The 23782-nt window shown below is 39.1% G+C and overlaps 1 protein-coding gene across 2 annotated transcripts in view; it reads right to left on the bottom strand.

Annotated features, from left to right (window-relative positions):
* Positions 1 to 3165: 3165 nt before the first annotated feature.
* Positions 3166 to 23782, bottom strand: part of SF3B1 (splicing factor 3b subunit 1) — a 34707-nt gene continuing 14090 nt past the window's right edge. Inside the window, exons 1-22 of one of the 2 annotated variants that reach the window (XM_075530040.1) lie at positions 22271 to 23748; positions 21884 to 21963; positions 20947 to 21117; positions 16628 to 16865; positions 14703 to 14915; positions 14344 to 14465; positions 13745 to 13942; positions 13549 to 13650; positions 12920 to 13099; positions 11744 to 11830; positions 11373 to 11643; positions 10972 to 11117; positions 10720 to 10866; positions 9934 to 10059; positions 9275 to 9496; positions 8859 to 9041; positions 8663 to 8774; positions 7054 to 7174; positions 6807 to 6938; positions 5682 to 5954; positions 3883 to 4099; positions 3166 to 3643 (exon numbers count right to left, since the gene is read on the bottom strand). In XM_075530040.1, coding sequence (XP_075386155.1) covers positions 3485 to 3643; positions 3883 to 4099; positions 5682 to 5954; positions 6807 to 6938; positions 7054 to 7174; positions 8663 to 8774; positions 8859 to 9041; positions 9275 to 9496; positions 9934 to 10059; positions 10720 to 10866; positions 10972 to 11117; positions 11373 to 11643; positions 11744 to 11830; positions 12920 to 13099; positions 13549 to 13650; positions 13745 to 13942; positions 14344 to 14465; positions 14703 to 14915; positions 16628 to 16865; positions 20947 to 21117; positions 21884 to 21940 — 3477 coding nt within the window. In that variant the 5' untranslated portion in view covers positions 21941 to 21963; positions 22271 to 23748 and the 3' untranslated portion in view covers positions 3166 to 3484. Of the gene's footprint in view, positions 3644 to 3882; positions 4100 to 5681; positions 5955 to 6806; positions 6939 to 7053; positions 7175 to 8662; positions 8775 to 8858; positions 9042 to 9274; positions 9497 to 9933; positions 10060 to 10719; positions 10867 to 10971; positions 11118 to 11372; positions 11644 to 11743; positions 11831 to 12919; positions 13100 to 13548; positions 13651 to 13744; positions 13943 to 14343; positions 14466 to 14702; positions 14916 to 16627; positions 16866 to 20946; positions 21118 to 21883; positions 21964 to 22270; positions 23749 to 23782 lie in introns of those variants that run through there. The other variant, XM_075530039.1, reaches the window with a different exon arrangement.

The following is a 23782-nucleotide window of genomic DNA, read 5'->3' as shown; positions in this document are numbered from 1 at the left end:
GTTCTCACCCTTTGTGGGTGGAACAACCCTTTCACAGGGGTCATCTAAGACCTTCAGAAAACACGTATTTCCGATGGTCTTAGGGAGACACCGCTCCTCTATCCGCCCACATGCAGATACACCCACATCAGAGTACCTGGCGTGAAGGCTGTTACCCATGCGATACCATGCTTCAAGACAAAATTTATTTATTTGTAATTAGAAATAAGTATTTCACAATATATAATAGCTTTTGTGACTAATCACTAGGCTTTATGTTCAATTTCTAACAATGAAAGTACATCCATCCTGCATCAGACACTTACAATTCTTAACAGTAGCAAAATTACAGCTATGAAGTAGCAACAAAAATCGTCTTATGGTTGGGGGGGCACCACAACCTGAGGAACTGTATGAAAGGGTCACAGCATTAGGAAGGTTGAGAACCACTGTTCATGGAGGGAGGGAGGGGGAAAAACGAACTGAGACCAACCAAGGGCTGATGTAAAAAGAAAATGTTTTGAAAATGATGGCAACAAATGTACAAATGTGCTTGACACAATTGATGGATATTATGTATTGTGATAAGCTCTGAGCCCCTAGTAAAATATTATTTTAAATCACCTTAAATTCTCCTTATAGCTTCTCAATTGCATAAAGCCCAAATTTCTTAAAAGGGATAAAAGAAGTTCTCCTTGACCTTTCTGGCTGCCGCCTCCTATACACTACACGTCAGCTAAGGACCCTAAAGACCAGCAACCTTGCCCCTGCTTGGCGCAGCCTGCTCCCTGAATTGTGTACACAAGATGCTCTGAAGCCCAGGGAGGGCTAAATGTCTTAGTAGCTTCCTGGATTTGTGCTAAGCTGTATACAAGGTAGACAGTTAAGTATTTCTAGTTCACTCCCTCAAGTGCTTCCTCAAGTGAACAGCCTTATTAGACAGGAGAATGCTCCTCAAAAGTGGGGTGACAGCACAGTGGTTCCCACCAAGGGTAACTGCTCCCCAAGGGGCGAATGAACTGTCCGGAGGCATTTGGGATTGCCATGAGGGGAGGGGGCACGCCACTGGCACTGCTCACACCCTGCCATGCTCAGGGCCCAACAATGAGCACGCCCAGATGCTCCTCATGCTGATGCTGAGAACCTGGGGTAGCTGCAGTTTCAGCGCTCACCGGATTAGAATTGAAGAAGCACTAGAAACCAAACAACTGGACCTACATGGCTACGTTTGCATTTTTTTCAGTGTTTTATTTAATGAAGAACTTCTTTGGCTCCAGTCAACATTACATTTCCTTATTTGGGAAACCACCCAAAGAATTCATTGCTATGGAAGGGGGCTAACCACACAGTGTGAACGGTACGGAGTCAACAAGATTAAAAATCCGTCTACTGAAACTTTAGATAGAGTAACTTTATTCATCCGGTGGTACTTGATGCTCACGGCACCGTACAACAACTTTAAAAAATACAGTATGAAAAAAATCCACAGCCAGAGATCAATTCCATTAGAGGGCAATGGCCCACAGAAAAACAAACAAAAGCCCACAGAAACCCTCCCACCCTTCCCTAAGAACATAAATTTCTTCCTGTTTAACTCTGGCTTTAAGAAACACTGAAAGTGCAAAAGAATAGGTCTTTGAAAGATAGTTAAAACTTCACATAGCGTCTTTCATGTGTTATCACAAAATGCTTTCCTATTTAATGGCATATAAAATAATTGGTGTGTTTCTCTGAATTTGGTCCCCATTTTTTAAGATCAAAAGACCTCAGCATTTTCCTCACTTTTCTATCCTCAAATTACTTGAGGTCACTCATAATTAAAGTGGTCTCTTTTGCTTCATTCTGCCATAATAAAGCATAATTCTCATTTACAACAAGAGGCCAAGCAAACTAGTTATCCAAGCACTAAAATGGAAAATACAACTACATTTTCCTGGGACTGATTTAAAAATCAAATTCTGACTTTGAAATGTAATTATATCCTTCATGATTATCTATTACTGAAGGTCACTGGTCACCAACTGTGGAGAGTAGCAAGATGTAAAGTTACAAGGGGTCTAGAGAGTTTCTGGATTTGTGTTTATTTCACACGTTGTCAGAAAGTGACACTACTCAAGCAGAAAATGACAACTTCTGCTTGGAGTCCAGCGAGTGCTCAGTACCAAGTTTCTAAAAGGCAGTCAATTCCAGGCTGCTTCTCATCAGATTCCCACACAGAGAGCCCAAGTGTTAACCATCTAAGTCCCAAGCTTCCTAGTCCCAGTAAAAAGAGGCTTCTTTATAGTGGCTGAACCATCCAATGCTAACAGAATGCAGCCGACTCTTAATTTTCCACGAGAGCTCAGAATACTAAGATAGGAAGACAATTACACGTAGAAGGACTAAAAGCAAAGACACTGTTGTCCATAAACTGAAATTTGGAAAAGCTAAAAGTAGATTTAAAATATCTGCCAGAAAAGTGCTACCTTAATGTTTGGCTGTTCTAGCATTAAATGACAATTTGAATTTATGCTTGAAATCAGAGGTTTATTATCTAACTGCTAGATGCAAAATAGCACAATATGTAATGAGAAAGGTCTCGCCCTTTCCTGTTACACTTGGATGCTCAAAGGCAGGAAGCAGGCCACACACACCTGTGCATCCCTGCACCTAAGCGGAGCAGCTGGTACTAGGTAGGTATTCAAATGGTACTTATTTGGCTGGCTTGTATATGAAATAGCAAAAACCCCAACACCTGTCTTACTCGATGAGCCTTACTTAAGCAGCCTTACTCCCAGTATGTAGAAAGCAGCTTTATATCAGACATGCAAGAGGTGGACAGACATGAGTCACTTAAGCCAACGTGTTTGTGAAGCACTTTGAGAAACCAAGAGATGAAAGGCGCTCTGTGAAGTGCAAACTAATGTTTTAACAGTTCAACAAAAGTGCTGCGACTTTTCTAAGGAAACACAGTTGTGCTAGTTCGAAATGAAGCGCCCCAAAGCTACCCTTCTCATTCACTGTCACTATCAACACAACAATGGGGTCCGGTGCCTTCTGACGAAGGTGCCATCAGTTTATGGCATTTGCATTCTGTTAACTACTTTCTATAAACCTGGTAACAAGGAAATTAAGCAAGGTATTCTACACAAACCAATACTTTATCAAATCTCAATTTACAAGTCATGTTCAAAAAACACACACCAATTAGCATTTTGTACACAAATGTTTATTTCTCAATTAAACATTCCCTTTGAACACAAGGAATGGATTCTAAATCTTCATAAAGATGAATTAAAAATGAAGTCCCTCCAGTAAGTGTGTGTAAGTAGCTGTGTTCCTGGCCACTACTGGCATTTACTACCACAAACAAAGACGGGCATTTAGCAAGCATGCTACTGGGCTTCTAGCTCTTCTTCTGTGACCAGCTCTGCCCTGATCTGCAATGCCCAGAAGTTTACACCACCAAATCGAAGCAAGTTTAAGGTGTGAAACAGCTGTGCATTGAACATAAAAGAAAGAAAAATTATAAGATATAGTCAAGTTCATAACGAATGTAGGTATTCTTATCGTCATTGTAGATCCTTGGGTAATGTGCTATGAGAGCGTCCTGTGACCCAATGTAGATGGAGTTGTAAATTTTCCAGTACACATCTCTGACTTTTCTGGCTGGGTGAAACAAACCCTAGGACAATAGAAAGGTTACATTAGTTAAATATGAAAACGTATATACAACCATACCAATTATGAAGCCCCAAACTGACAACTGTACAGAAAATGCAGGGAGCAGCCAAAATCTAATCCCCACCTCAACTCCCACAAGTGTTCATAGCTGGACGAGAACCCTTTCACTGTAGGTCAGTGACTTTAACTCAACACATTTAATTACATATTTCATTGAGAAACCAAAAATCTTTAACTTACCTGTAAACAATATTGCAACATTCTACATGGTCCAATAGCAACTCTCAGGCCCTCCAGGGCTCCCATAACTGCCTGAATTACATGAGGAGATGTCTCAAACACATTGGGCCACACGTAGTTCAACAAGTGATTCAGTGAGTCTTCGCAACCAAATCCATAAACCCCAAGTGACATGTGCTGTACCACAGCACTAGCTGTCTGTCTGTGTACAAGGTCCCTGTGAATTTTTGGAAAAGAAGCCCCGTTAGGATATGGCATTCATTTTACAGGAGACACTCATCTGTCTACTAGAATGTAGATTACTAATTCACTATACAGAGCCAATAGGAAGTCATCCAAACTATCTCTTTGAGAATGACTCGTTGCACTGGAGAACCATTGCTTTAATGACTCAAACCTCACTGCAGCACAAACATAAGCCACCTGTAAAGATGGGTAAGCAAAAAGAATCGGCACACTGCACGTTTTACCGTGCCAGTAAAGAGGGAATTTGTGACTCGTACAAGGAATGATTTGCAGTAACCATCTCATTTTAAACTATAATCTCAAAATATATGAAAGTAATTCAGATGCTAGTTATGTAATAAGTAAACTAAAATTAAATCCTTTACCTTGTCAATTTTATATTCATTCAAAAAGAAAACTGAATTTGGGAAGAGGAAACAGCAATACTTTTTCTCAATTCTACAGACACAAGAACTGAAATTTATGTCACGCAACTGAGTTATGCATTCTACAACTACTACCGGACCAGAAAACACACTCAGAGGTGTATGATGGCTCTTAAAATGAGTTCACAGTCTATGCTCTCAAAAGTGTATTAAGAAAACCAGACAGATGAACCCCTCAGGACCAATGGTGAGAGTGGCAATACAGGGAGGGAAGGGGGGTAGAGAGGGGAACCGATCTCAGGGATATACATATAACCTCCCCTCTCTGGACGATGAGCAACAGGAAAAGTGGGTGAAGGGAGACACCGGGAAATGTAAGATAAGATAAAATAATAATTTATCAATTAAGGGTTCATGAGGGAGGGGGGAGCAGGAGAGAAAAAAGGAAAATGAGCTGATTCCAGGAACCCAAGCGGAAGGCGAATTTTGAGAATGATGAGGGCAGTGAATATATAAGGGTGCTTTACTCAATTGATGTATGTATAGATTGTGGTAAGAGTTGTATGAGCCACAATAAAATGATTTTTTTTAAAAAAAGAAAATCAACTTGAAAAACAAACAAAAGAAAGAAAAATGAACAAAGTCAACTTGCACATACTCTCCTGTTCGTGTCTACTTTCCTCAGCACTGTAATCAAACAGGTTCTGCACTAATAAACTTTGCAAATCAAGTTTTGTTTTCATTTAGGAAGCTCCAGTGGATACACTTCCTTACTATATTAAAATGTAGTAATCTGAATGCAAACGAATAGATCAGTGACGTCACTGTAGGGCTTGGGCTACAGAAGACCACGCTTACCATTACGTTCTCTGCTTCAATTGGACCGATTAATACAGAAACAAGTTAACCAATTCCTGCTCTCTGTAATAAGCTCAGTCTAACAAATACCAAGGCATAAAAAGAATGGAATTTGGAAAAGTCTGGCAATCACGACAATATAAACTTTGACTTTGTCTCAATTTTTAACAAACATTTTAAGTGAAGATGGGTAAGAGTCATATATGTAAATTAATAAAAAACCCAGTCTAGGAGAATTATTAGATGGGTTCTCTAAATCATTACTTAGAATAAACTCTAAAAAAAGTAGAACTGAAATTCTTTTCTTTTGTTTAGTTCAAAGGCACTTACCTATCCATTAAAGCATCTTCAAGTAACGGTGTTACAGCATAAATGTAGTCTTTGCCCATTTCACCAATATATTCAAACAAGAAGGAAAGGGATTTTAAGACTCCATTCTGAACATTCAGTTCAGGAACTCTGTACTCATTCATTAAGGCAGGCAGTACTGTGAAGGGTGAACACGTTTCTGCAACAATAGCTATTGCTACCGTGGTGCACACTCGGTTCTGCCTTTCCTGAACTTTGAGGTTGTTTAAAAGTGTAGCCAATACATCATGAGGTCTGGTGAAGAAAACAGAAAAAGAACTCAATAAACATTCAGAATTTGATCTAAACTGTGGGTTTAAAAAACTTATTTAATTCTAATGGATTCCTTTTCAAGTGCAATGTCCAAGCCTGTAGTTAATTTCCTGAAACCCGAGCACCTGTGTGGGTGGTTGTTGCCTCCTGTCTTCCTCTTTCATGATCCCCCATCGCCCACATCCTCCCTGGGTCTACTCTCCCCCACTTCATTAAGTTCGGTAAGCATTCATTTTGTCCCAAGTTCTTGTTTGTATCACCACTGAAATACACCTTCATCACTGAGGAGCCCAAAATAGGGAGGAGGGAAGGTAAGCATCTACGAGTTCCACCCAACTTTCAGAGATGGCATGAAAATAAGTTCGTAGTTACTAAGTCAGATCTCACTTTCTGTAACTGTTTCTCATAATTTGTTTCTGAAGAAGTGTAAGCAAAAACCCATGGTCTCAGTTATAAATAAACTGACCCTGTGGGTGACTCTTAAGACTATTTCTATTAGATGAAACTTGAATTGTGCTAGTTGTGACAACTGGTTTTAGAGGATTTAAGCAATACTCTAATAAAAATCTGGATCAAAAATATGTGTGGTATTTTAACAATAAATAATACAAAAAATACTTAATACTTTAATCTCTCAATGTACGTCAGTGTAATTTCAAAAAAACAGATGTTCTAATTGTTTCACTTCAACTTAAAATTTGAATAGACATTCTGAAAATTGGAAGTCCAGTGGTTCAGTGCTGTTTCAACTGCCTTACTTCTACCACAGCACAGGGATTACATATGGACACAGATTGAACTGGGAATGGAAAGATGCAAGTACATAGAACTCACCCAATGGCCTTTGCAATGTAGCCGAATGTGTTGACTGTGGCTCTACGGATAGCTTTCTTGTGGGCTTTTAAAAGCTCTAAAAGCTCAAAGCAAATCCTCATCCACTCTCTCGCAGAAACATATTCAGCTCCCCTAAAAAAAAAAAAGGTAAAATATTATGACCTTACACTACACTGTCAACCCCAATAACACGGAACTGAAATCACTACAACTTTAAGACTGAAAAAGATACTAAGTAATTATTTACCTGTCAGCAATACGTCCAACAAGATCAATACAATTCTCTTGTACTTTTTCATGTCTGTTCTTTAAGATGGGGGTGAGTCTAGGCAGCAGATCTTTAATTGGTGGGGTCATCTTATGCATACCTATTAAATAAAAGTTAATAAACGATCTATTAATATTTGAATTGCATTCAAACCTTGGCTCACTTTCCTTAGCAATGTAATACATGACCAGGCATAAATATGAACTTACATCTCCTATAAAAGAGACCCCAGATTCTGACCAGACTCAGAATTGTTCGTAACTTAATTTATTAACAACTTCTGATTATGCATAGAAATGAAACAAATAGTGACGTGAATTAAAGAATGATGGATATTCAAAAAACAACAAAAAATTTTTATTTGTTTTGGAAATGTAGTTGTACACTGACATTTGAATATGGGGACAGCTTGTGTTCTGGCCATACGTAACAGTGTCAGCCAGAGATAAACATGTAAAATTAAAGCAAAATTTTCCAAAAAGGGCCCCCTTACCCTTTAACTGCAAAACAAACAGATCTCCAGTCTCCCTGCAATGCAGGGCATACTTGGATGGTAATTACACCTATGAAGAGAGAAAAAAGGAGGCAGCTGGCAGGGGCTCTTGCTCTACCTGGACTGAACTGCTTGCTCTGCATCTCTCTCCATTGTCTTTCCCATGTTCCCTGACAAAATGGTTTACAATTCCCTGCAAAGCAGAGACCCACTCGTAGCCATGTAACTGATTTGGGGCAAGTAGCTTTCTTTATGCATAAATGAATGGGCTGAACAAGGGTTTATATGTAAATGAAATAGTTCAAAGATCTCCTTTACCCCATTAAAAACCTCTTACTAAAAATGAGAAAAACAGTGGCCGTCAAAACTCGTTGGCTATACTGAACTCTGCCTAAGTAATTCCAGCCCATCTTAAACCCCACAAGTTGCTTGCGGCAGTGGGAGTGAATACAGAAACCTTTTGTTTGCTCCATCTTAATGTTCTTAAATAATAAAATAAGCTTTGCTTTCAACACCCATAAGCATTTTCTAACATGCTGTTTTCACACTGGTCTACAAAACTAAATGGATTGCTTGTTTGTTTGTTTTTTAATGGATAGTTTAAAGAGTTGAATTTAAGTACAGGTAATAATCCGCTGGATTAATTTTTCTCCCTATCTTTCAATCTTAAACCAAGCCAAAAACTTGCCAAAATCAACTTACTACATATTTAGAGTCTAAAAAAAAACACAGCAAACTATATTCCATTCCATGTTATATACACAATTGTTCGTAGGGTCTTGTAGCTCACGACTTCAATGTTTTTTGAGGTACTACTTCAATTTCGTTCTTTTTTTATTTTTTACCACTCCAGTTTCTCTTGCAGATTCTAACCTTGACCTTTTAATTCCACTTAAAGTACAATATACTAGTAAATGGGTTTTGGGAAATGTTCGTGACTTCCTAACTATAATCTTGAAGTGGTTAAAAAATATTTCTATATAGCTCAGAAACCATAACCCAATTCCTAAATGATTCTATTGCTTCATTTAAAAACAAAAGAAAACAACACAGTTAAAAACAAAAACTGTCTTACGTGACCAACAAATTCCATACCTATTACATTTACAATGGCCTTCAGTGCTCCAAGAATGCTGCCCAGCACTTCAGGGTACTCTTCACCCAAATACTCATACAAAACAACACCCAAGTGTCCCATCAGTTTTTCCTGTAAGAGAAGAAATGGAAGTTACAATGGTGCCACGCATTAAGCTTTTAGATGAAACATTAAGTAATCGGCTACAACATTTACCTCTTGACAAGTCTTCATAACAACAGCAGTTCGTGAGATCAAGTCAGCTGCCTGTTGCCTAACTTTTGCTGATTTGTTATTTAAACGCCACAAAACGGTACCACAGATCTGAGGCAAATATGGTTTGACTCGCTTGCCAAGAGCATTAACCACTGTGCCAAAGCCATTCAACATTACTGAGTCCTACAAAGAAAAGAGAGGCGAGGCTAAATGAACTCCAGTCACTGCGAACTAGAATTTAGTCTCTGTAACTGCACAATCAAGAAAGTTGAACATTCAAACTTTCCCAATCATGAAAACATCAATTAAAAAAGAATAAGCATCCTGCCCCAATTCTTATCTTTAGGGATAATATTGGTTTGAAAAGTAATGTTTTTTTAGTCAATGGCAATACATCGTAAAAAAGTTATTTTTACCTCTGTAGTCTGTTCTTGGAAAGCATAAAGGATACCATCAATCAGTTGTTCTTCAAGTTTATGATCAATATCTGCTGCTCCCAAGTTACCCATAATTTTCTCAATGGTCTCCATCACCATTTTTCTGTACTGTTCAGCTTCGTCTTTCAGATCATCCACAATCCTAGATATGATTTCTGCGGCACCTACTTTGTTTGCCAACTCCACAGTAGTATCAACTAACTATAGTGCAGAAAACAAAATTTTAATTTATTGCTCTTGTATGGAAATAGGCATCAAATAGCTATCCTGGAGACCCTATCAAGCTAGTAAATATGTTCAACACCACTAACTTCCATTTATTAAACTTCTAGAGCAAAGGTGAGCAGAAATTTTAAACATGAGTCTAAATCAAGGTGATATGAGGTAAAAAAAAAAAAAAACCTATCCATGATTCTCTAAGAGAGGTATTTCATTACCTAGACAAAGCCATCAATTTTGGGTGGACTTATTTAATTGGTTGACTAACAGCAACCACCTTTCACAGTCAAGCACATGTCAACTCTGAGATTATCAGGACACACACAAAAAAGCTTAACAGCAAAACTGGCTTAAAATTAGCCAAACCTATGCTTCAATACCCACACATACACAATGAATGATGTGAAGTAAGCAATTACCTGCCGATAATTTCTTCTATCCAAAGCCATTCTGTGTTGCCAAAAATGTTTAAAAAAAGGAGGAAGAATCTCTGTTTTAATATAGTTTGCTTCTACACCATCTGTTCCACAACACTGTTTTACCACCTGAAATTAAAAATAAATAAATCAAAATACAGTATGGTGATCTCTAAAGGAATACATTGAAATAATTTTTAAAATCTCCCCAAGGGGGGAGAGGGAAGGGAAAAAGAGGAGCTGATACCAAGGGCTCAAACAGAGAGTAAATGTTTAAAAAATGATGAGGGCAACATATGTACAAATGTTTAATACAACTTATGTATGTAGTTAGAGCTATAATCAGGAGGGTGAAGGGAAGTCGGATACAAAGGGGGACCCGATTACAAAGATCGACATATAACCTCCTCCCTGGGGGATGGACAACAGAAAAGTGGGTGAAGGGAGATGTCGGACAGCATAAAACATGACAAAATAATAATAATAATCTATAAATTATCAAGGGTTCGTGAGAGAGGAGGTCGGGAAAGGAGGGGAAAAATGAGGAGCTGATACCAAGGGCTCAAGCAGAAAGCAAATGTTTTGAGAATGAAGATGGCAACAAATGTACAAATGTGCCTGACACAATGGGTGGATGCATGTATGGGACTGTGATGAGTTGTACGAGCTCCCAATTAAATGATTTAAAAAGTTAAATAAATAAGAGCTGTAAGACCCCCCAAAAAATTACAACAAAAAGCAAACCAAATTTATATGAACAAACCTACAACAACGGGCTAGAACAATTACCTTCAGCACAATTTTTTTCATTTCTTCGTCAGGAGATTGAAATTCTCGGATAAGGATTAACATCACTTCCCTAGTATAGTAGTTGGCATATTCTGCATCCATGAGAGGAATCAGGTACCCAATAGCTTTTAAGAAAGCAGCCAGACCCTATTTTAAAATAAGAAATATCCATATTGGTAAATTAGACTTTCATTGCTTTAACATTAAAGAGTAGAAATCACAAGAAATATCAAATGGACTGTGAGGATTTACCTTCCCTCTGTGTTGACGGATACCCTTCCACAGAGGCTTCAGCACAGAATCAAAAGACTCGATGCCGTAAGGAGTTGCTGCTTCAGCCAAGGCAGCAATAGCCAAAGCACTGATGGTCCGCACTTTCTGCTGCTCATCCACAAGACCTAGAAAACCAGACAGAGACTTGACCCAAGCACCATCCAGACCCTATCAGCATGCCCCAGCCTGCGCTCAAAAGGTCCCAACTGTAGGACCTGTTCACATTACACAGAGGTCGGTTTGAGCTGTAATGACTGTTGAAGAGGGTAGGAGTAGAAACCCAACATGAAATACACCTGATTATGTAGCTAGAGCCCTTCTTCCTGTCTTCCCCAACTGGAAGGGCCCTAAGTGCAGGACAGTTGTTTTACTCAACTTACCGTGTTCAATGATTTCAACTAAACTCCTGAGGTGGGGCAAGATGGCACAGCCCATAAGGATAGCTATCTGCTGCACAATCTTAATACCGGTGTGTCTTGCTTGCCAGGACTTCTTGCTTTTACACACAGCTTTTAAGAAAGGCAATAAAGAAGGAATGCCCAGGGCAGATGCCACCACAGCAAAGGCTCTCGCAGTGGTGTTACGGACATACTCGTCCATGTTGTCTATGTCGGGTCTCATGGTGGAGATCATAGTAGCCAGACCAGCAGCCTAAAAACACAAGAAAAACGCTGAGTTGCTAACCCGAACCTCCCAGCATAGAACACCCACAGACATAAAACCCTCTCCTCTAGAAATTTCACATACGTACCTTCGCCAAATTAGAAATGATCTCCCGACCTTCCACTCTAGCATAATAGTCTTCATCAATCAACAGTGGTTCAATAACCACAAGAATCTGGAGGGAAGGAGGAAAGTGTCATTTTCCAGCAATTACTGATGCCATCTATGCTCATGCAGTAGAATTAAATACATACAGGGAATTCAAAATTTTAATGACCACTTTAACCACGCTGTTGACTAATTTTGTTGTTGTCTACTAATTTTAATTACAGAATTTCAGACCCCAGATGAAGGTGACAAGTTATGGGAACCACTAACTGCACTTTGCAATTCTAAACCGTAATTACCATCAGCATGACAAGGCAGGACAAGGTAGCGTTTTTTTCTCACACTACTTTACCAAGCAAATGAAAGAGGAAAAAAAAGCAGTGACTCCTCACTATCCTTCTTCAACACTTCCCATTTATGACTACGGTTAAAAAATCTAATATCCTACTATCATGTGCACTGAGGATGTACTGCTGGCATAAGGACAATCTAGCAACGATGAGCTCTGAAGTACAATGGCACAGTAACCCTGGCTGTGCTGCTTAAAGGGTGTTCTTGTCAATTAGGGTGAGTCGTAATGATGTGATCTGCTCACTGTGTAATGATGTGTTAACTTTCCATTCAGTGATCTGATGTGGTCATTCACCAACTTTGCATAATGCTGATTTTGGCAATAAAGTCACACCTATAAACACACAGCCCTAGTAAGGCTTATGCAAAGAGAAAGGCCTGGAAGAGTATGAGAGTAGCTTCCAAAGGCAGAAATTCTCTCTTCCTATCATGAACTTATAAGATCAGCTTCAGAATTTATAAATTTCACAAACTAGCAAAAAATGGCATGAATTCCTTGTAAATTAAAAAATAAAAACATCAAATCAGAACAAAAACATGGGGGAAGGGAGACAGTGGTGAGTATGAGATGAAAACAACAATGTACAATTGATCAGAGGGTTGTGAGGGGTCGAGGGAGAAGAGGAGCTGATACCAAGGGCTCAGTAGAAAGTAAATGTCTAGAAAAGAGTGAAGGCAACATATGTACAAACATGCCTGATTCATTCAATATATGGACTGTGATAAGAGTAGTACAAGCCCCCAATAAAATGAAAAAAGAAAAAAACCTAACATCAAATCATTAGAAAAACTACTTGAAAAATACCTTGTGTACATATGGTCGAACTAAGTCATCAAGTTTATATAATATTCTATCAATGACTTTAACAAGTAAATGACGTTCTTGATCCTCAAGTGTAGGAGACATCAACAGAGGAAGAATCTGGTTAAACAAAGGACCAGCTCCAAATTCACGAGCTTTATCAGTAATCTGACGCAATGCAGCCTAAAAATAAAACAAAACCCACAAGATTTAAGAAAAGGTGCCTTCTTTATAATCAAAGATTTTAACAAACAAGTTATTTCATGATTTCCTATAGCTTAATAAACAGCACAAAGAGTCTGCGTTTTACCCATCAAAAGTAAAATAAAGTTTGACCTGCTCTGACAAAAACTCAACCTTCTTCAAACTCCAAGAAAAGTAATTTAGCGCAACAATGAAACCAGAGGGTAAAATATCCTAATTCCTCCTAAACAATCCACCTTTTTCAAGAAACATACAATGCTAACAAAGAGCCATGGAGTGGCTAATACAATTCCCCATGTAATTCTTTCCACGCATTACCTCAAAATCTTAGTATTTTAAAGGCCTCCGAGGCAAAAGGGAGAACATTTTCCAGAACGCTTACCCGCAAAAACATAATGAGTGTAATGAGCCGATGCCCTGCTTCTCACCTTTCTCATTGGAGGAGTTCCGTTCTTTATCTTTAAGAGTAATTTCATTATTTTTCTCTCTTTTTGCTCTTCAGGACTAAGTGTTGACTCATCAACATCAACCTGATAGTATACAGAAAAAAATCCCAGGGTGAGTTACTGCAATTTGTAACTGCCAAATAAAGTCTACATTTTCATTTCTGCCATCATCACTTACCAATAGTTTATCAAAGTACTGAATATCATCAGGTTTCAAAAATGGAAGATTTCCAGATGGCTGGTCATTAACACTCTTCATAGTCCTATCTTCAGTTTGCATGTGGAAACCGGTCATACCACCTAAAGGTGTTGGGGTCGCTGTCAGTTTCCGAGCTGGAGTTCGAATAGGAACATAACCAGCTGGAGGTGGAAGTACCTAATAAAGATAAAAAAAGGCAGTTGTGAATGTTCACAGCTGCTTAAATTAGGGGCCGCAACCACCCGTCCCGTTACCCAGTCAATTCGGACTCAAAGCAGCACTATCCGTACTGCCAATGAATTGATTCTGACTGATCTAGGACCTACAGAGACCTACACAGACCTTGTAAGACAAAGTAGATTTGCTCCGTAGGGTACACTGATATGAAAGCAGGTGGTCTCTTCTTCATCTTTCTCCTGCAATTGGTGGCTTCAAACCACAGACCTTTCAGCAGTTAAGCACTTTAAGGAACCTAATAGCTAGTATTTGCACCTATTCCATACTCCCAAAATAATTCTCACCTACCTAGTAGTTTAAAGAAGAAAATTAAATTCACATGAAATGCTAGCAGTTATTACCTTATAGCCTTCTGGGAACATAGCATCTAGTTCTTCATCAGAAAGTGGACGGTTTCTTTCATCAATTTCCCTCTCCCACCGCCAAGCCTGAAGCTGTTCAGGAGTCATACTCATTATGTGACCTAGCAAAAACATGACACTGCTTCAAAAATCTAGACTACAAATTTGTATCACTAAACAGATCTTTAGATATAAGACGTTTGACATGAACTCTAATACTTGATTGACTTTATAGTATAAACTCCAACCACCGCTCTCATGATGCTAACCAACAGCATTACTAGCACACAGAGAACCAGGAAGACGTCTTCAAACTACTGTCGGAAGAGGAAACAATGACTTCCCATCAGAGCTTCTACCTGGAGTAGGAGTCGCCATGTTCATGGCTGGTGTGCCAATCGGTGTTTTTCCGGGGGTCAAAACAGGAGTGCTTCCACCCATCTGACTAGCTGGTGTTTCATCCCAACGGGACTTTCTTTTACTGGCTCCTGGAGTTGGTGTTTCACCGATGGAATCTCCACCTCTATCTGTTCGAGGGGTCTCAGCCCATCCACTTCCATGCCCAGGAGTATCTTTAAAGAGAGAAGCAAAAGAATTTAGACTACAGTTCCAATGACTGTTGAAACAAGGGTGCTTTTTAAAAAAAATCATTTTATTGGGGGCTTGTACAGCTCTTATCACAATCCACACACATACATCCACTGTGTCAAGCACATTTGTTCCCACCATTTTCCAAACATTTTCTTTCTATTTGAACCCTTGGTATTTCCCGCCTCCCCTTCCCTCCCTCATGAACCACTGATAACTTATAGTTTTTTTTTTCATGTCTTTACTGACTGCTATCTCCCTTCACCTACTTTTCTGTTGTCCGCCCCTCTGGGAGGGGATGTATATCATTGCGATCAGTTTCCCCTTCCTCCCTCTACTGTCCCCTTATCCTCCTGGTATCACTACTCTCATTATTGGTCCTGAGGGCTTTATCTGCCCCGGATGCCCTGTGTTTCCAGCTCTATCTGTACTGTGCACATGCTCGGGTCTAGCTGGATTTTTAAGGTAGAACTGGGGTCATGATAGTTGGGGGGAGGGGTCATTAAAGAAGCAGAGGAAAGTTCTACGTTTCATTAGTGCTATACTGCACCCCGACTGACCCTTCTGTAAGGAGATGTCCAATTGTCTAAAGATAGGCTTTGGATATCCACTCTGCATTTACCCTCATTCACACTGATAGGATATTTTGTTCTGGGTCTTTGATGCCTGATACCTGATCTCATCAACACCTCATGATCACACAGGCTGGTGCGCTTCTTCCATGTGGGCTTTGCTGCTTCTCAACTAGATGGGTGCCTGTTTACCTTCAAGCCTTTAAGACCACAGACACTCTATCTTTTGATAGCCAGGCCCCATCAGCTTTCTTCACATTTGCTTATAATGACGTCGTTTTCAAACTGCTTAAATGCTTAGTATGTTCTTGTTAAGAAACAGGACATTCCTAAGAGGGTCTCCACTTTGAGTTTTCATGTTCCATTTCACATTTATCCACCTTTTAATTGTTTAGTGTTGTTTCTATCCCCACTCAACACAACACCAATATACAACAATAACCATGTATAATACCAGAACCCTCCTAGCCTTGATTCATTTCCTTTATTTCTCCACACAGCTGAGCCAATCTGCAGTTCAACCTGTAATCGCTTTTCTCTTTTATTACATGAGAAGTACTCTTCGATTCAGTAATATTTACACAACTTTAATCAAGCAGATTTACAACTGCATTTTAACTTGCCACGGTGATTTTATTTTTCAAAAGCAGCTAATAAAAGCTCAGCTTCATACTACCTACACAAAAAGCAAGATGCTATAGTCTACAAACTTTACTCCCCCTAAAGGTCTTCCCAATAGTAATAACCTTAACCCATTTCAAGGCAAAATACGAAAGGGGGGGTTCAAAAGTTTGTGGACATTTTTCAGGATCCTTTAATTCCATTTTTCAAACACTTTTTGAAGTCCCCCTCTATTAGGCATATAAAAAACAAAAAGCCAAACTCTAGGCTATCAAGTTGATGCTGACTCACAGCGCCATGAAAACTCGAGTTTTCCAGACTCAACTTTATGTTAGAAGAAAACCCTGTCTTTCTCCTATTTAACAAAACCCTGTTCCCTATGTCCCAAAGCAACTAGTCAGTTGCTTGTTAAACCAAGGCTACAAAGGACAGATCTTGAAACACCCGGTTTATCAAGTCAACATTTAACCAAAACAAACAGCCAGGCTCCACACTAGAAGTACCTCGCTCTGTTTTGGGAGTCTCGTCCCATCTGTTTTTACGAGCACTGGAAGTCGCGCCCCCGTGGCCTGGTGTCGCATGGCCTGGAGTATCGCCTCGCCCAGGAGTAGCAGCTCCTGCTGGCGTATGACTGGGTGTAGGGTCCCATATTTTTGAGCCTGGGGTTGCTCCAGGAGTCTCACTTCCCTTCGCACGACCTGGTGTCTCATCCCATCTTAAGGAAGGGGTATGCCCAGGAGTCTTAAAAAAGAAAGAAGAAAAAAGGTCACATATCAACACAGAAATAACTGAAAATTTTGTTTAAAACTCTTTTAAACAAATCTACTTCTATGCACTATAACTAAAAGTTAGAGTATATTTCTATATGAAAGATAACTACTTTCTAACAATTAGGTTTATGATTAAATACAAACTTTAAATTTGAAGCTGCAAAAAGCCCTAATCACCCCCCTCCCAAAAAAAAAACAAAAACAAATTATGGAGAAAAGTTTTGGACACGCCACTAATAGCTATGTCATGGAGAAGACTAACAATGATGCCTCTATTTAGCTCTGCAATTGACAAATTTCAGCTCTAATTATAGCAGCGCTTCTTAAAGTGGGGCTTGAAGGAAGGAGGACGCAGGCGCTGCAATAGCATTTTTGTGGTTTTGGTTAAACATGTCTAGAGAGGATTCCCTGGGTAGTAACAAATGGCTAATGCACTACGCTTCAAACTAAAAAGCGGAAGGCTCAAATCCACCCAGGGGTACCTTGTAAGAAAGGTGTGGCAATTTACTTCTGGAAACATAACAAAACATCAGCTCAGTCCAGTTACTGACATGTAATGTAGTGTCATCATGAATAAAAATAAGATCAACTCTAATTTTTATTGTGTACAGGTGTTTAAGCATTTTTGATCATGAACCGATCACAATGATCTACATATAACCCCCTCCCTGGGGGATGGACAACAGAAAAGTGGGTAATGGGAGACATCGGACAGTGTTAGACATGACAAAATACTAGTAATTTATAAATTATCAAGGGTTCATGAGGGAGGGAGGGGGAAAATGAGGAGCTAATACCAAGAGCTCAAGTAGAAAGAAAATGTTTTGAGAATGATGATGTCAACAAATGTACACATGTGCTTGACACAAGGGATGTATGAATGGATTGTGATGAGTTGTATGAGCCCCCAATAAAATGATTTTTAAAAACCCCACGAGATTATACAGGGGGAAAAAATAATTTTTGGACCACCTTAGTAATTGTAACCAGGCAGTACTACATAATCTTAACCTTTTACTTAAGTTTACATTAGTGCAAGGGGGGATAACAGCAGGCCGAAGTGGTCAAAGGTTCCATAGTAGTTAAAAGGAAGTTAGGTAACAAGTAGTGTAGAGCATCGGTAGCAATGATATATTAAAAAAGGCACAGCATAGAAATATCCTATCAACTCAGCAGGTGGTTTAGTGTAAACAAAATAAAACGTCTAATTCTGACTCACATGTTTTCTACAAATTTTATAGTACCTCACACATTTGTTTTAACATTAGATGGCTAGTACAAACAAGACTTTCACCTAGCTTTGTGAGTTAGCAAATCTGCAGAATAACACGGAAAACTTTAAGGCAGAACACACTGTTCTTTTAAAAAAAAATCATGAGGCAGGCTTTAAAACTTTGTGGAAAAATTGAACAGAATTTCTATGATTTTTTTTAAAGCATCCTATATATATTGCTACAGACTGAAATTGAGGAATTCTGGTTTAGCTGTGTATAGATTGTACAAAAACCCATCTGGGAAGATAAGCTATTCTTTCCTGGCATTAAAAACTCAATGCTAGATGTTGCTCTCAATTCAAATTATCAGCAAGCAAAAGGGAATTCCTAAATTAAGAATTGTATATTAGGTTACTGTATTTCAATTTCTAGTTTAGGAAAATATGCGGTAGGACTTGAGCATTGTTTTGCTTTTCTTGATCTGTGAATAAATCTATATTAGGCTCAGCTAGTGTTGTTTTCAGGCTAGTGTGGTAGAGACAGTAAGTCACTGAAATGGCTAGAGCATAGGTTCCCAAACTTATTTGGTCTATTGTTCTATCAGCAGGAAAAAAAACAAACTTACTCAGCACCTAGCCCCCCCCCCACGCTGTCCCCCCCTGCACTTCAAAGGCTTTTGGACTACAGCCCAAGGTAAAAGTGTAGAGCAGCGGTTCCCAACCTTCCTCATGCCACCACTCTTTCACAGTCCCTCATGTGGTGGGGACCCCCCCAACCATCACATTATTTTCATTGCTACTTCATCACTGTCATTTTGCTACTGTGATGAATCGGGTGACCCCTGTGAAAGGGCTGTGGGACCCCCAAAGGGGTCATGACCCACAGGTTGAGAATCACTGGTGTAGCATGTGCTTTAGCAGCATCCCTGGGATGTCCAGCAGCCACCGGGGGTGTTATTGCCCATTTTGGGCAACAGTATGTTAGAACTTGAATATATGGTATTATTAAAGCTAGGATATGGTGTCAGGGAAAAAGTTAATGTAGGATGACTTCTAAATGACTGTGTGTGGTAGTTACATAATCTGGGGACAATTTGCGAGGATTATGAGTGAAGGGGTGGAGTCTAGTCTGTCAATCAGACACAGCCAATGAGGCCTGTGTGTGGGCATTGTCTTTCCCTGAGAATTCTGGGAAATCCCGTATTCCTTCTTGGAGGAGGGAGACACTATCTCTCACTCTGCCCACTTCCTGGGAGACACTGCAGCTGACAAGACACATGGAACTACACTAGTGCCCTCAGCTGGAGAAGTCACAAGGACATAGTCTGTTAAACCAGACCTCTGAAGCTGGAAAAGCCAGAGACCCTTGCCATCGCTGAGATGCTGACACCACAACTGGATCGAAAGACGGTCTACCCACTGGCCAGTGATCACCCTGCATCTGGCGTCATTGCATGTGTTTCCTGAGTCTAAAGAGGACTTCTTATCGGTATCAGACATATGGGCGAGTATCAGACTTACGGGCTTGGACCAGACTGGGTTGGGATGCTTTCTTCATGTACTATTACCCTTCATATAAAACTCTCTCTTATACAAATAAGAGTTTCTATGGATTTGTTTCTCTAATCTACCTGGACTAACACTCTGTCATAAATGTTTGGTTTGAACCGGACACGAGACAGACCAGATGAGCAAGTGAAAGGAAGTGGGTTAGTAGAGGAAGTCAGCAATTTTACTATAGAAATACTGACTTTGAAATGCATAAATTGGACTTTCACATAAAAAGTCAGGCTGTACAGATTAACCATTTGAGAGAAGAAAAAAAGCTAGATTTAGAAAAATTGGGGAATTGTGTGTATAACGGGTTCCAAAAGTTAATGGAAAACAACAGAATTGAAAGATAATGGACTTTTCCGAGCACTTGGGAGCCCCCTTGTTCATAGAACAGGATTCTCTGGGCAGAAACAAAATCCTGGGAAGCGGGTGTAGAAGGAAAAGAGGTCCTCATACAGCGCACTAGCGCACTCACTTCTAACACTCCGAGAGGTAAGGAAGACAGAGGACTGAGAGGGAATAGCCAGGAGAGTAAGGAGAGAACCAAGAGTGCACAGCCTAAAAGAAAATGCGGCTTCAAGTCAGAGCTAACAGGAAGACTGACGACGTGGTACCGGCAAACAAGGGGAGACGGCAAGAATATGCACCCAATTCAAGGCATTCTGCAGTAGAGAGAGAAATGGGATGGTAGGTGAAAGGGGGTGTGAGAGCCAAGGGATGATTTTCTGTAGGATTATTTTAGAGAGTGGAGTAACAGAAGGTATTGAGTGATGGAAAAAGGGGAAAACTGATATTACATATGAATTTCTAAGCAAGCGTGAGGAAATGGGAACTGGAGCTTAGGCAGGTACTCAGTATCAGGTGGTCCATTTGCACGAACAGTTCATATGCAAACATGTAGAAAAGCAGGGTGGATGAGGACAGAGGTGAAAAACTCCATGGTGGGAAATGAGATTTTCTTTGGTTGTTTTTCTTTTGAGGGGAAAATGAGTAAAATCAGCTGAAGAGGTCTGTCAGGGTAAATAAAGTCTAATGATTCAAGGAATGTAGCAGCACTACACACCTGAGGGGTTAAATCAGATGCATAATTATTCATCTAGTAAATGAGGACCACCATCATCCTGTATCCAACCTGCACACGGGATGCATCTGTTATGTCTGAAACATCTGTTATGACAGAGAACATCCTCCCTGTCTCCACCTCAATCACAATGTTTCACTTTTTAAAACCAGGACCATCCTTCCTCTACAACAGAGAAAATCCTTGTCAATATAAAAAAAATACCTCTGCCTGATCCCAACTCGACAGCTTTTTGGGAGTGGCACCAGGAGTTTGGTCAGCTGTCTGATCCCAACGCCGCTTCCTTTTTGATGGGGGCTGGGATGCTGCTGCCCCATTGACGACTTTTAGTTCTCCAGCTTTAGCTTTTTCTGCTAACTGTTGTCTAATTTCTCTCTGGAAAATATTTGAATAAACAGTGAGTATTTGTCCTTCACACGTCTTCTACATAGTAACTTCTTTGTTAATACTACAGCGATTTCCGCTTAATACTTTATTGTATGCTGCACCAACTCTTCTTTCTACACGATTCTCCTTTTCTAGATTCTCACTTTCTCACAATGTCTTTCTGCTCAATAAACAAGAACCTGTAACACAGGTGACCCAAATGTGTGTGTGTGTGTCAAGTAAACCACCTTCATGTTTTCAACACTGAATACTTAAGTCCCTTTGAATAAATTTCCTTTAAAACTCACTTAAGTAGCAAGTACAAAAAAGTTAAGATAAAAAGTGGAACTAAAATTATGGATTACAATCATGTAAACCCGTACAAGGGTTAAGTAAAGAAATTATAGCTGTAAAAATTCATAGAAACAAAACAAAAAATCAAAATACAAAGCTCGTTTCTCAGCGTACCCTCCCACCTAGGTCTCCACAGTTCTTAAGACAGTGAGTGTTTGCACTCCTCCAACCTCCCTGGTCTCCGTCTCTTTAAGCCTTCCTTGTCTTTCAAGGAATAATTTTGGGGAGGTGATAGAAATTTGGAAGAGGTTCTTAATTTCTACTAATATTATACCACTATGTGTACAATAACAGAAAGGGAAAGAAATGTGACAGTCTTTGAAGTCTCAATTTTCTTTACATTCTTTCACAACCATTAAAATGAGCAGATTCATATCTGTAGGAGCCCCCAATAAAATTAAAAAAAAAAAAAGGTTCACACCTCTTCTTTAGTCAAATGCTGTTCTCGCATTACATCCATGTAAGTCCTGGCATTCATTTTAGGATCAGGGGTCTTCCCTCCTGCAGAAAAGAACAGCAATAGGACAAGAGTACAATAAATAAAAGATAATTAAATTCAGTTGATTTATCTGCCCTGCTCTAATATTAAAGTTATTTTGTAATCAATTAATTTACTTTTGATGGAAAACTTTAATAATTATACATCTTACTTTTTTATTGAGTTTTGCTGATCAATTTAACCTGTTTGAACACAAACATATCTACAGCAGTTTAAAACAAATATTTTAATGCATATAAAAACAAAATGACAGCACAGTTTAGTCTTCAGAAGTGATGGGTTCCTGGGTTGCTAATCCGGAATACGTACACTTTCGTGCCTTTGTCTCCACCAGCAGTTCTGACTTCAAGCAGCAGAATAGAAGCCTAGAAAATTATCTCTTTACCATTAGTAACACTTTGGAAAGATATTTATATTCAAAACATTACCTGTTTCAAGCTGTTAAAATCCTGACTCGAAATAACTATGCTTAGGTAAGCTCTTTATACAATTTTCTAAAATAGTGCATAGTTCAGAAAATCTTTTAAAAATATGCCTAGCATCTTACTTCTGTTGTCACTAAAAAGGGCTTCATGTTTTTTTTTTCCTTAAGTTTTGACCCAGAAACATACTATATTTAATCTTAAGGCAGTATAAATTACAACTGGAAACATATTGTGTGAAATACATTACTTCTACCATTAAGATGCACACAGAAGAAAAGTGATGTACAAAGAGATGTGTTATAGTCTCTTGGATGAAGTTTCAGTATTTGCTTTACAAACTTCAAAATATTTTAAAGAAGCCCGAACAATATATAACAAGATTCACAGAAGCACACTATGCTTTAGAAGTGTGGAAATTAGCTATACACATAGTATAGCATCATTGTGATTTAGGAAAATAAAATAAAATACTAAGACATTTCCTAGACTGAAGATCATGCCCAATTGGCAGTGTCATTCTTTCTGACACTAGCTCTGATAAAGACTTCCTTTGGAATACTTTTTCACCATAATCTAGAGAGGATGTGTTGAACTGCACCCTTAAGAATGCAGACAGGACTGGCATATAGCAGTACTGCTGTAGGAAAGAAATTAAGGACAGTTAGTATGGGCCTGTGAATTCTGACATACATGTTTAAATCAATTACAATTAAGCAAGTAAAAAAAAAGAATATCCCTACTAATTCATGCAGGCTGAAAGTCTAATTTGTATACCTGCAGCAGAAGCTAATTTTAAGAAACAGGCACCTAAATTTTGATTGTGAAACTCACTCACCTGAGGAAAGCTTCCATCAGGCTCACTATTGCCCCTTGTGCTGACCTGCACACTAAAATTAGCAAAACAGATTCCAACTATGAAAACTATCATAATCTTTGTCTATATAACTTGGGTTTCCCTTTAACTATGCTTAGAGCAAAGTAGGTGCATTTACTAAGCTATATTTAGAGCAACATGGGAGGGGCACTACTGTCAGGAAGTTTCTCAAAAACAACATTCCTAAAAGTCTAGGAATTTGAATGAAAACTTTCAATAATCTGAAAGTATTTTTGAGCAGAAACAGACATTTGTCAAAGTATAGAAAGCGTACCCAAAACAAAAGTAAAAGAAAAACCTTTAACCCTTTGCGTTTCTATGGCATTGGCTCATTATTTTCTTGTCCTTCTACCTGGAAAGAAAACTTGCATTATAAAGATGAAGAATACGGCATCTGTGACTTCAACCCAATCTATACAAATCTATGTAGTAAGGGGGAGTTTTTAAATAAAAGTAAAAATTCATAAGCATGCCAAAAAAAATCAAAGGGCTAAAGACAACTTAATACAAATAAATTTCTGA

Source organism: Tenrec ecaudatus, chromosome 13 (assembly GCF_050624435.1).
Source record: "Tenrec ecaudatus isolate mTenEca1 chromosome 13, mTenEca1.hap1, whole genome shotgun sequence".
NCBI classification, from domain to species: Eukaryota; Metazoa; Chordata; class Mammalia; order Afrosoricida; family Tenrecidae; genus Tenrec; species Tenrec ecaudatus.
This window is presented reverse-complemented; position numbering and strand designations above follow the sequence as displayed.